Source organism: Xenopus laevis, chromosome 5L (assembly GCF_017654675.1).
Source record: "Xenopus laevis strain J_2021 chromosome 5L, Xenopus_laevis_v10.1, whole genome shotgun sequence".
Taxonomy (NCBI): Eukaryota; Metazoa; Chordata; class Amphibia; order Anura; family Pipidae; genus Xenopus; species Xenopus laevis.
The window spans coordinates 98,519,248-98,532,064 of record NC_054379.1 but is presented as its reverse complement, the minus strand read 5'-3'; the positions used below and the strand labels follow the sequence as shown (position 1 = coordinate 98,532,064).

The 12,817-nt window shown below is 35.3% G+C and overlaps 1 protein-coding gene across 5 annotated transcripts in view; it reads left to right on the top strand.

The window, feature by feature from the left end:
• LOC108716926 (adhesion G protein-coupled receptor B3) overlaps positions 1-12,817 on the top strand; it is a 490,100-nt gene that overhangs the window by 206,113 nt on the left and 271,170 nt on the right. For all 5 annotated transcript variants that reach the window (XM_018263507.2, XM_041563155.1, XM_041563156.1 and 2 more), the window contains 2 exons: positions 2,790-2,954; positions 12,529-12,693. In XM_018263507.2, the coding sequence (XP_018118996.2) occupies positions 2,790-2,954; positions 12,529-12,693 (330 nt within the window). The remainder of the gene's footprint in view (positions 1-2,789; positions 2,955-12,528; positions 12,694-12,817) is intronic.

Genomic DNA, 12,817 nt, shown 5'->3' with positions numbered 1-12,817 from the left:
ACTATCCTCCTCCAAATGCTTTCCCGACGATTATAAAGTGGTAAAACATTTGATTTTCCTCTTCATACAACTTTGGGCAAGTTCAGGAAAGTAAATCACAACATATGATTTACCACTGATGATTCACTGATGATCAGCAGTGTGAGAGATAATTAGATGGAGGCAAGATTCACCTGCTAAATAGACAATATTTATACAACTTTGCATGGCCTTGCACTAGCTATTTTAAAAACAAGTAGGGTTGGGAGTAATTTCAAGCACTTGCTGCTGCTGTATCTGTCAATTTAATGGGCCTCTCCATGCATTTTATATAATGCTGAGTATTAATGTGATGGTGGATACATTTGTTACAGTTTTAAACAATTCCTTAAAGACTCAGTATTAAAACTCTAAAAAATGCCAGAATCACTTCTTTAAGAAGTGTATCCATTATGTACAATATTATTCTAGCATGTGAGTGGATTCAAATGCAGTACAATTGCCTGCAAAAGTTTATACCATATAACACATCATACATTATTTACTTAGTACTATGCCTATGACTTTTATATCCTCTTATATGATATAAATTTCAGTTTTACAAATGAAGAATGTTTCTATTAGTATTTAATAACCATTTTTTGATGATACCATTTTTTAAAAAGACCAATGTGAAACCAGATTTTTCTAGACCGTGCTTGGGAGTAACTCTGATCTGAAATAGAAAAGGTTTTTTTCTGTTCAGGTGAGATCCAAATATACTTTTGGCTACAGTTCAAAGTCATAGGTGTAACACAGAATGTATAATATACACAATTAAATAAAGCATACCTATAGTATATACAAGTACAGGTATGGGATCTGTTATCCAGAATACTCAAGACAGGGGGGTTTTGGATAAGGGAACTTTCCGTAATTTTGATCTGCAGAAGTCTACTAGAAAAATCATGTAAAGATTAAGGGGGTTATTTACTAAACCACATTTTTTTCTGGTTGGGGGTTGTAGGGGGAAAAACTCGAATTTATGTGAAAAAAACTGAATTCTTCAAGATTTATGATTCCCCAAAGCTGCTAAAAAGTCTGAATCCATAAATCAGCCATCTCAATGCTGCCAATGTTATGTAGAAGTCAATGGCAGATGTCCCTTTTACAATTTGAAGATATTGTGATTTGTCCGATAATCCAAAAAATTTTGTGTTTTCGGTCAATAACCCAAAACATTGAGCAATTCAGGCGTGAAATCCAAAAAAATCCTATGATTCAAGTTTTCACTCGATTTTATTGAGTCTTTATTGATTTTTTAGAGTTATTTTATTGATAAATAAGATTAAATTATGGATAGGAGTTTGGTCAAGCTTGGTTTAATCAAAAGATGAGATTAATTTGAATTTTAGTAAATAACCCCCTCATTAAACCCAATAGGATTGTTTTCCTTCCAATAAGGAATAATTATATCTTAGTTTGGATCAAGTACAAGCTACTGTTTTATTATTACAGAGAAAAGAGAAATAATTTTTACAAAATGTTAATTTTTTTGGAAAAAATGGAGTATGACAGATGGCTGTTCTATAATTTCGGAGCTTTTGGATAACAGGTTTCCAGATAATGGATCCCATACCTGTACTGTGGAGATTTACATGTAACTAACCTAAACATGCTGCAGTAACTCTGGAACAATGAGCTAAAATCACAACCCTATTGTGTGCAAAGCCTGTATAATGTCAAGCTCTTATTGCTATTGTTTATTTTTATCACAGTTTTGAAATAAAGCTAGTTTTGGGTTTCACAGAGAACCACATTTCAGTTAAAAACAGACATAGTGCTCTCAAAATAGTGTATTTTATCAAGTGTTGCTCTATTTTATCGAACAGTAAAAATAGTTACCATTCTATAAACCTTTATAGGATTCATCTATAGAGTGATTCATTTCTGTGCAGAAAATAATTGTCTGAATCTTTTCTCGAAGCAAAATGTATCAGGGAGCAAGGGTTCTGAGAGGTGAAAGTGCTTCTGAATAGAACAGAGTGCGTATTACTACCCATAGCATTGAATCTTATAACATGTGTGCTGTAACTATTTCCCCCAGAGCAGAGCTTGAAATTTCTTCTGTTTCAGGTAATGTTTTACCTCTAAATTACCTAGAAATCTTTTCTTTGATTATGCCATTCTTTTGGCCTTGATATGTCATCTGAGATGTTGTATTAAAACATCATGCGCATCTGGTGAACATATGGTACCTGTACCATGCTAGTTTTTTTACCAATTGAAAATGCAAAATGCAATGTTTTCAGGCATACATGATAAGAAAGACTGACAAGGGGCTTCTGTCATTGCAGAATTAAGATATTTTTCAAGCACATAACACAGATCAGTGATTATACTAGTCATCTGTAAATACTTCAATTCAAGATGTACTCTTTCCTATCTCACAGTATACCTATTCATCACTAAAGCTTTGGAGTCTAGCTGGAAAAAAAATTGTTAGATTGAACTGCTGTTATTTTATGAAAATGCACTACTTTGCAGTACCAGGTTTATAATCTTCCCCTGGTACAAATACCAAGCAAACTGACAAACAGCACCAGTGAGTGAGTATGCCCAATACAGGCAATCCAATTAAACACTATCCATTCGCCCTAGTGCATTAAGGTGGTAACCCAATTCATTCAAGGCTGATATGGGTGCTTTCGAAGCCACATTTGTAGAGTGTATGGTTAGTATTTGACTCTTCCACTGGCAAAATACCATTATAATTTTGCATCTAGGTTTCATATTTCTGCATTTTTAAAACTGAAATTCCTTTTTTGCAGTCCATGGAGTGTGGGAGGAGTGGACACCTTGGAGTTTATGCTCCTTTACATGTGGAAGAGGCCAAAGAACTAGAACAAGATCATGTAACCCTCCTCAGTATGGTGGAAGGCACTGTGATGGCCTGGAAATGCAAAATAAGCCATGCAATATTGCTCTCTGTCCTGGTAAGACAAGATTTTTTTTGTTAGAGTATATGGTCTAATGAATAAAATGAGTTCAGTTATGCTCAGCATTTATAATAGTTAAATTGTGTTTCATATTAATTAAAGACAGACTATAAGGAAAATATGGGCTGGGGTTCATGACTGTAGCAATAACTATGACCATTTGTTTTACCAGAGTTTGAAATTTTAGGTGCGTGGTGGAATAATGGGTTTCTTTCAGCAGTCTTTTATCCATGTGGAATTTAAGTGTAGCTGCAGAGGGAACGTTGCTCTGTAGCAGTAAAATATATGTACATACAGTAGCACAATGGTTATATATGTATATGCTTGAATTTCTTGGCACATGCACCAAAAAGGACATTTGGAGAAAGCTTTGCTGCATGTGTTCACTGGCCAGTAGCAGATGTTACTGAAGGAGAGTTTAACCTGTCGCCCTTTAGATGTTGCTTAAACTGTAGTTGAATTGCAACATTCAGTATTTACAACAGATTTTGAAGGGCAAATTCAAAATACTAAGGATCAGCGATGGGCGAATCTGATCCCTTTAGATTTGCCAAAAATTTGCAAAAATTCACCATGACATGTGACAACATTTTTGGAGTCTGTGGGTATGTTTTTTTTTCTTTATAACTCTTTATTTATAGCAGTTTTACAGTTACATAAACGAAATAAAATAAAATAAATAAACAATTAAAAGTAAAAGGTTAACAAAACTAAAGCATAATTAGATTAAAATCATATTATGAGTATTTCAATTACTATGGCATATTGCAGAGGAAGTTATCTCATAATGACCAAATGGCTGTATAAAGGTCAAGTTTGTCATGAAGAAGGGTAGAGAGATAATGCATAAGGCAAAAAAAACCCAAAAAACTATAGTGTGATACAGGAAGCCCAGGAGAAGTGAGCCAGGAACTGCGGAATGGCAGGGTCATGACAGGGGTAGCAAATAAGAAAATGCATAGGTTAAAGCAGAACATGAAAATAAAAATGTAAAATAAGCTTCATCATACTGAAATATGGAACTTTCTAATTACAATAAATTAAAAATATGTACCATTTATGAAATTATCAAGTTTATCTTCACAAGCCCTCTCTCAGCATCATCTCTTCATTCAGGAGCCAATTGGGTGTCAGATTTTTATTGACAGTTAAATCCAATATATCTTTTAAGGAGGGTCCCTTTTTTAGCAGATAAATAAAAGCTCACTCAAATAACTGATTCCAGCACAAACTAAATTTAACAAAATGAGTTTCTTTGGCAAAATCCAGCATGTAAAGAGGCAAGATTTCCAATGATTTTGAAAGAGTGAGCTCTAATACATCTGCTATGCAAAAGAAACCCACCCCTTAAAGATACATTAGATCTCAATGTCATTCAAAATCAGACTCCCGACTCTTGCATGAAGAGAGAATGAAAAAGAAGAGATGCAGAGAGGGGGAGAGTGAAGAAACACTTGATTATTTCAGAAACGGGTCAAATGTATTGTATTTAGAAAATTTCATATTTTAATATGATATTAATGATGATATTACATTTTATTTTTCGCAATAGGTCCCCTTTAAAGATTAGGAATAGCAGGAGTTGCAGTTTGAAACTCCCACTATTATATTGTTTATATATACAATATATATACAGGTATATATGTGTGTGTGGAGGTTATCGGCACTCACCAATCACAGAGTCATTTGCTGGCTGCTAACTCAATTATAACAGTCCATGAAAGCACTCACAGCAGTCGCCATCAAGCGTATATCAGCAAATCATTTATTGGTGCATAGTGTATCAACGCGTTTCAGCTCACAAGGAGTGACTGCTGTGAGTGCTTTCATGGACTGTTATATATATATATATATATATATATATATATATATATATATATATATATATATAGTTCAGGTGTGTATCCGCACTTAAATATGCTGGGTGCTTGATTTAAAATGTATACATACTTGTCAAGGAGATCCGCACGCCAGTTTCTCTTGGAAATGCACAGTGGAATAAATATACACTAAAAAAAGAAACTGGTGTGCGGATCTCCTTGACAAGTATATATATACAAAAAACAACTGCCTGGGTGCAGGTTAGTGGTTTTATGTAAATCAATCTACAGAAAAAAAACAAACTCACAGGGCTTGTAAGGTGCAAAACGAAAAGAAAAAGAATAAACGTATCTTTTTGTTTTTATTTATATATATATATATATATATATATATATATATATATATTTCTCGCCTTTCTTATATATCAGTCTCTCAATCATTAGAAACTTGAATGAAGGCTGAACAACAGTGTGTGAGGTTTTTTCTACCTCGAATAAACTCACAACTCGAATGTTTGCTTATTAATGAAAAAACCCAAGTATAAAAAACTCAAATTAATGCAATCGGGGTGAAAAACTCGATTACTCAAATTGATCAAGTTATCAGTGAAAAAAAACCTTAAATACCTCAAATGGACCGAGTTTTCGAGTACAGACCACCGAAAAAAATCCCGAAAATCATGAAGGCTTAAAACAAGGGACCTTTGCCATTGACTTCTACATGACCTTGACAGGGAGTTTTTTTTTTATCCTGAATAAGTTTAGTTTTTACTGAAACTAACCTTGAAAAACTCGAATCTTTCGGGAAAACACCTTAATTAAAAAAACCCTCAATAAAGCAAAACAACTTGTTACAACAACAAGGCAGACAGTGTAGAGATACAATAAGGGTGAATACTACCCTCTGATAACAGAGAAAGAGAACCGTAAACTCTGTATACAGTATTTGATAACACTGTGCAAAAACACTCAAAAAGTGAGTTTGTAAGAATTAAAGCAGATATCTGTGCTGTTTTACTGTTTATCATCTGATTGATACGTCACTATTTTTGTCTGCTCTGATAGCAGCAATTATACAGGCAGGATATCTCTTTTATCACAAATCTTACATGGGTGATAACACAGTGACATGAAAATCTATTTGAATGCTATAATGAAGCAAGGCACAGGAGTAGGAATGTGTTCCTATAGTGCCACGTGAAATCCTACTACAAATTTCATATTAATATAGGTATAGGACCCGTTATCCAGAAAGCTCCAAATTATGGAAAGGCCATCTCTCATAAACTCTGTTTTATCCAAATAATCCAGATTTTTAAAAATGATTTCCTTTTTCTCAGTAATAATAAAACAGTACCTTGTACTTGATCCCAACTAAGGTATAATTAATACTTATTGGAAGCAAAACCAGCCTAATGGGTTTATTTAGGGGCATATTTATCAAAGGTCGAATTGAAAAAACGTAGAAATTCGAATTCAAAAAGACCAACCGAAATTAAGTCGGAATTTTTTTGGTTGAATGTTTCCGTTCTCGATTGAATAGGTGCATATTTGAATCGGAGGAATAGCGCATTAGATCAAATTTGATTCAAAGCTTTTCCCAAAAAAAACCTTTGATTTTTCAAAGTCCACCTATTGACTCTAAAAAAGGTTTTATGAGGTCCCCCATAGGCTAAAACAGCAATTTGGCAGGTTTTAGATGTCGAATGGTCGAAGTCTAATTTTTAAAGTACAGTACATGATGATAAATTTCGATATTTGAATTTTAGAAATTTTTTTCAAATTGAATTTGGACTATTCTCTAGACGAAGTACTCAAAAAATAGCTCGAAATTGGGGGTTTTTTTTTCATTCGAAAATTTACCTTGACCGTTGATAAATCTGCCCTTTAATGTTTACATAATTTTCTATTAGACTTAAGGTATAAAGATCCATATTACGGAAAGACCCCAGGTCCCGAGAATTCTGAATAACAGGTCCCATACCTATATTCAGATAATTATGAAGCCTCTTGTATTTGTCAAAACTGTCAATATAAGGTCCTTAGTAATATAAACTTGGTGAGTTCTGATGATGTGCTCTGATGCGTTCTGATATACTGAGTGTGTATATATATATATATATATATATATATATATATATATATATATATATATATATATAATATATATATATATAGTGGTTGTTTAGGTTTCTCAGTATGGTAGTGAGTGTTGTAGTGTGTTTGTTGGAAATCTTGCTGGGATTGCATTGTATGTTTATGTGCATGTGTTATGATGTCTGTGATACTAACATATGAGTCTTTATGAATGACTGCTGTGGGTTTATGTGTGATTGTAAATTACATTTTTTCTGGTTCTGCTATCATGTTTGTTTTGTAGTTTGACAGAATCATATGGGTAACTGCTGAATCTTATAAAATAAGGAAAAACAAACAAGCAAGATATATATGTACTAGACATTAAGCCCGTTAAATTAACGGGCGCTAGAACATATGTAGAAAATTCGCCAGAGATGGTCCGTGGGGCACATGCGCAGTAGCGCAATCCCACGGACACAGGGACTGGACGCAGAGACACTTCAACTTTATTATATAGGATGCTTCAATTACAATTATTGCTGATGCTGTTGTAGTTTTGATATACAGAATATAAATTTCAAGTAGACTGCAAGTAAGTTTTGGTGCTTGTAAGTTTGTATACCACTTTTTATGATGTCTGTAATCTTCTTGGGTCAGTTTCTCTGTTGATTGCAAGCTGTGTGAGTCTATTTGCTTGTTGCTTTCAGGCTGGCGCTTCAATTCCTATTTACAGGAACTCCTGCGGTGTTAGTTTACCTGCTGACAGCAAACAGTGTTGTCAGATTTCTGTTGATTGATTGCTGTGTAGGTCAGTTTTCGGTAACCTAAGCATTTCAGCATTTCATTTTGAATGCAAGCTCTGTAGTTCTGTCACCTTGATAAAGCTCCTTCAGTTTAATGAAGGGATTAAAAAAGGACACGACTACATTGTAATTGTACCATGTAGTATAATAGCAGTAAATATAGAGATTTATGCTTGTGAAAAAGAAACTCCCTGTAATAACACAACAAGCATAACTGTCACAGGCATTGCGTGTCTATTAAAAAATAAATAATAATTTCCTATTCAATTTGCTGTCAGGTGCATCTAGGTTTCAGACACATGGATGGACATTTAAAAGTGTAAGTGGGAGCAGAACACCTAATATGGTTCACCTGACTTTATCACTTATATGCGCTAACCATAAAAAGCCAACCTGCGAGTCCCCTAGTAAGATTATAAGATATATAGATACAGGGCATTCCAAATTATAACCTTAATTAATGAATTTTATGACAAAGCATATTACATATTACTATCTAATGCATAATGTACATATTGCATTTATTATTTAGAATGTCCTGTATGTATTTATCTACAGTATATGGGTAAGTGTTATCTGGAATACCACCTGGGGAATGTTACCCACATCTTTCCATTGTTGTTCCTTGTCATACTGTTGCTAAGAGCTTTCCAAACATTATCAGGGATTCTGGACCTTTTTTTATAAATAAAGGTATGGGATCTGTTATCTGACAACCCGTTATCCAGAAAGCTCAGAATTATGGAAAGGCCATCTTTTTTTACTTAATCCATACTAAAATATAATTAATCCTTATTGGAAGCAAAACCTATTTGAGTTTATTTATGGGGTTATTTATCAAAGGTCGAATTTTAGAGCTTTGTGAGCTTTTTTTAAACCTCAAATTAACTCACAACTTGAATCGAATGTAAAATACTTGTATCAGTGTTGTCGTCTTGCCGAGCTTCCCTTGACTTCAAGTGCAGGATAGAAATAAAACACACACACACTGATCAATATTAAATGAGACTAATATATTGTAAGAAAAGTAATACATCATGGATTGATTTTGCAACATCATTTGAGAGGTACATCAGTTGGGGAACCCCAGAACAGTGAACTCTCAAAGCCAGACCAATTAGGAAAGGTTCTGTGCAACACGTCTGCTTGTAGATGAAGTTCCAAAGCCCCTTTAACTGAGCTCTCTTTTTATACTAGTACAACAATAAAATGATCAATTATTGCAGAATTTGGCCTTAATCCTAATCTTGGACATATAATAAAATAATGGCCATATGCTCGGAAATTTGACCACAAGGGTTCTTCTTCATGACAAACATGTTTGTGCATATTTGTACTGACTCTGATTTCCCTTTCCTTCTCCCTCGCGTTAACATTTCTCAAACAAAATTTATAAAGTTCTACATGAAAAACAAGTGTGTCCTTTAATACTCTTAGCTCCAGCTAATGTCAGTACATCCATTTTGTAACTAAGGGGCCATATTGGATACACTTGATCACATTCATACATAGCCTGCCATGTCACATTTGTATCACAGTAGTCGGGGTGAAAAACGCCAATACTCAAATTGATAGAGTTTTTGAGCAAAACTATTCAAATCTTCAAATGGTTCAAGGGACCTCTGCTATTGACTTCTACATGACCTCGACAAGTTTTAGATGGTGTATTTTCTGATTCAAGCTATTTCCAGCTTCGGGGTATAACAAATCAAAAAAAAAAAAAATCACGTTTTTTTTTAACCAAATATTGATTTGATTTATACAATACCTTGAAAACTCTAATTTTTTGGTGGAAAACACAACTCGACCTTTGATCAATAACCCCCATAATGTTTACATGATTTTCTTATGGTATGAAGATCCAGATTACTGAAAGATCCATTATCTGGAAAACCCCAGGTTCCGAGGATTCAATATAGCAGGTCCCATACATGAACATGGTGTTGAATGCTGCATCCTGTTGGTCATTTCAGATTAAACCAAATTTAGTGTGTATTTGATGTGCTTGAAACAAACTTTCCATAGATAGGATTTGTATGTACAGTATGGGCAAATGCTGTTAGGTGGATGCCACACTGAATGATGTACAGTATGTAAAATGCAATGAATGTTTTATGTAGTAATTTATCTACACACTAGACATTAAGCCTGATAAATTAACGGGCGCTAGAACATATGTAGTCAAACATTTATAAAAACCCATTTTAGAGTTTAAATTCGCCAGAGACGGTCCGTGGGGCACATGCGCAGTAGCGCAATCCCACGGACACAGGGACTGGACGCAGAGACACTTCAACTTTATTATATAGGAAGGATAGGATATTATATAGGATATATATGTATAGTATAGGTGCGACACACACATACAGCACTGCTTCCCTATCATCTGGCCCAGGGAGCGTCGGAACTACAACTCTCACAGTACAGCACTAAGTTGTGATAGAAAACATGAGCACGCCCTGCCTCAGAACACAGTAACGTGCCGCCGGTGCCCCTTCAGCCTGTGGCAGAGACTATTTGCCGCACAGTTTGATGCACTGCATGACGGTGCCAGGGCCCAATCCCCACCCGCTTCGCTAATCGCCCCACCTACCTAACAGAGCCGAAGGCACCGGAACCGACGGGGGTGAGACGCTGGTACCGCTCCGGCACTTCCCACACCGTCTTGTTCAGCTCTTGGTTGTAGAATCCAACGCGCCCGCTCATCTTGTCCTGACCTGTAAGCAGAGAGCCGCTGCTGGGAGGAAGGGAGGAGTCGGGAAAGGAGGGAGGAGCCAGGGGCGGAGGAACGGCAGGTGGATGGATAGCGCGTTGCCAGTGCCTAATACCATATTACGGTTTGACTGCAGTTCTCAGCGCCGCCTCCCCGCACTGCCTGTCTTAATTACAGCTCAAACCAACTCCTGTAGGGTCGCAGGTCACAGCTCAGGCCATTTTTGTGTGCGGTCCGTGGGGCACATGCGCAGTAGCGCAATCCCACGGACACAGGGACTGGACGCAGAGACACTTGATTATATAGGATAATCCATGTGATATTAGCCCGGTTAGCCATCAACAGTCTGTCCTTTGCTATTCTCTCTGTTTGTTCTGAATAAATGGATCATTGAAACACTATTAAAGTAGTCAACTCTTTTTCAAATAATACTCCGCCTCTCTGAATGATTTTGCATAAGTTTCCTACTTTACAGGACTGCTAATCACAGAGCATGCAATGCATTGTGGGAACTGAAGTCTGGAATGAAGGGAAGTTAACAAATGCAATATTATTTCAATGGTATTTATATTCAGCCCCATCAATGACAAGAGATACATAGAAACAGCTTTCAAAAGCAGTTACATTTACAAATTACTTTGCAAAATCCCTGAAAAAAACGAATGCATATTTGAACATTACTTAGAATTAAATTTGCTTCCACTATGAAAAATGTTATATTTAGGTTTACAACCCCTTTAATAGTCTTATATCTGACATTTCTCTCCATTAACTTTTTTGAAATTTTGAAAGCAAAAGGGCCCAATGACTGGCAGACAGCCATGATAACACATGGACATAATCATAATCTGCCAGCAGATATTGTGTATAGGTATTGAAGCCAGCTGGCAAGGGAATATATCAGTCTGCCCTACAGGGGATGGATTAGAACAGGAATACTGTATGCGGTAATCAGTAGGTACGAAAATAATGTGTTTACACTCAATATATATGTGGTGTGGGTAATGAAAAATATACTTTTTTACAAATATAAATTTTGGTAATTTAGTAAACAAATGTTACTAAATAAATCAGCGACAGATAAATATAATTATAAAATTATAAACTCCATAAGTAAAATGATGGCTAACTATCATATAGGCAACTATAAATAATTTATGGCATCTGATATTAATTTTGGGTGAAAAAGTATAATGGATTTTAAATTGTAAAACATTTATTGGCATTCCCCATAAATCTTCTAATTTGTATATGTGTTTCGAATGAATGGTGGGCATGTCCTAATGTTTTTCTCTACAGCAGCTCATTAATATGTGGGTTAGCCAATTGCAGCATTGTCTTCACAAGAAAAATTATAGTGCAGCTATGTATCAGACTTATACATTTCTTCTATTTTTAGAGCTGTATAAGGCAATGGGAAAAATGTATTGGTACTATGTTGCCCCTTTAAGTACAAGAAATATGGTACAAAAAGACATTTGATAAAATGTGATAATAATTAGTGATGAGTGAATCTGTACCGCTTCGCAAAAAAATTAATGAAACTGTGAAAAAATTCACGAAACAGCGAAAAAAATCACAAAATGCATTGAAGTCAATGGGGTTTTTTAACGCGTGCAACAATTTTTTTTGATTCAAATGCATTAAAGTCAATGGCCGTTTTTTCGTATGGCGACTTTTTTGTCTTAATGCATTAAGGTCAATGGCCGTTTTTTCTTATGGAGGACTTTTGTCGTAATGCATTAAAGTCAATGGCCGTTTTTTCTTATGGGCTTATTTTCTCTACAAATTTTTCCACTGCACATTTTGCCGAAAAAATTCACACAAGGTGAAATGTGGAATTTTACCACAAATCCATGGCTGGCGATTAAATTCGCCCTTCACTAATAATAATCCAGTGAAAGAACACATAATTATAAAACATATACTTTTTGTACTTAATGCACTTATTGTGTATTTGTGTATTTTGCAGTGTCAACACTTATGTGTTGCCATTTTAATATTTTTTTCAGTAATAAGCCATTTCTGTTCTGCATTAGTTTTATTAACTCCTCTACTGCATTAGCATCTGCAGGGCATTAAAACAAATGCTGTCCTAGCTCATATGGCCAACTGTGAAATCTGTTGCTTTATATGTTTTCATTGCTCATTTGCAGTTGACGGACTATGGCAGGAATGGAGCACTTGGAGCCAGTGTTCGGTAACATGTTCCAATGGCACACAGAAAAGGCAGAGGGAATGCTCTCCGGCATCCCACGGTGGCTCTGATTGTAAGGGCCCTTATAGTGAGACCAGAGAATGTCACAACCAGGAATGTACAGGTAATTATACACTCGCCCTTTTAATAAACGATCCTTCTTTGGTGAATGTTATGAATTCCAATCTTTTATCTCCCACAGTTTTTATAGCCATAAAGAAAATAACATTGGAAAGATATATCACTTT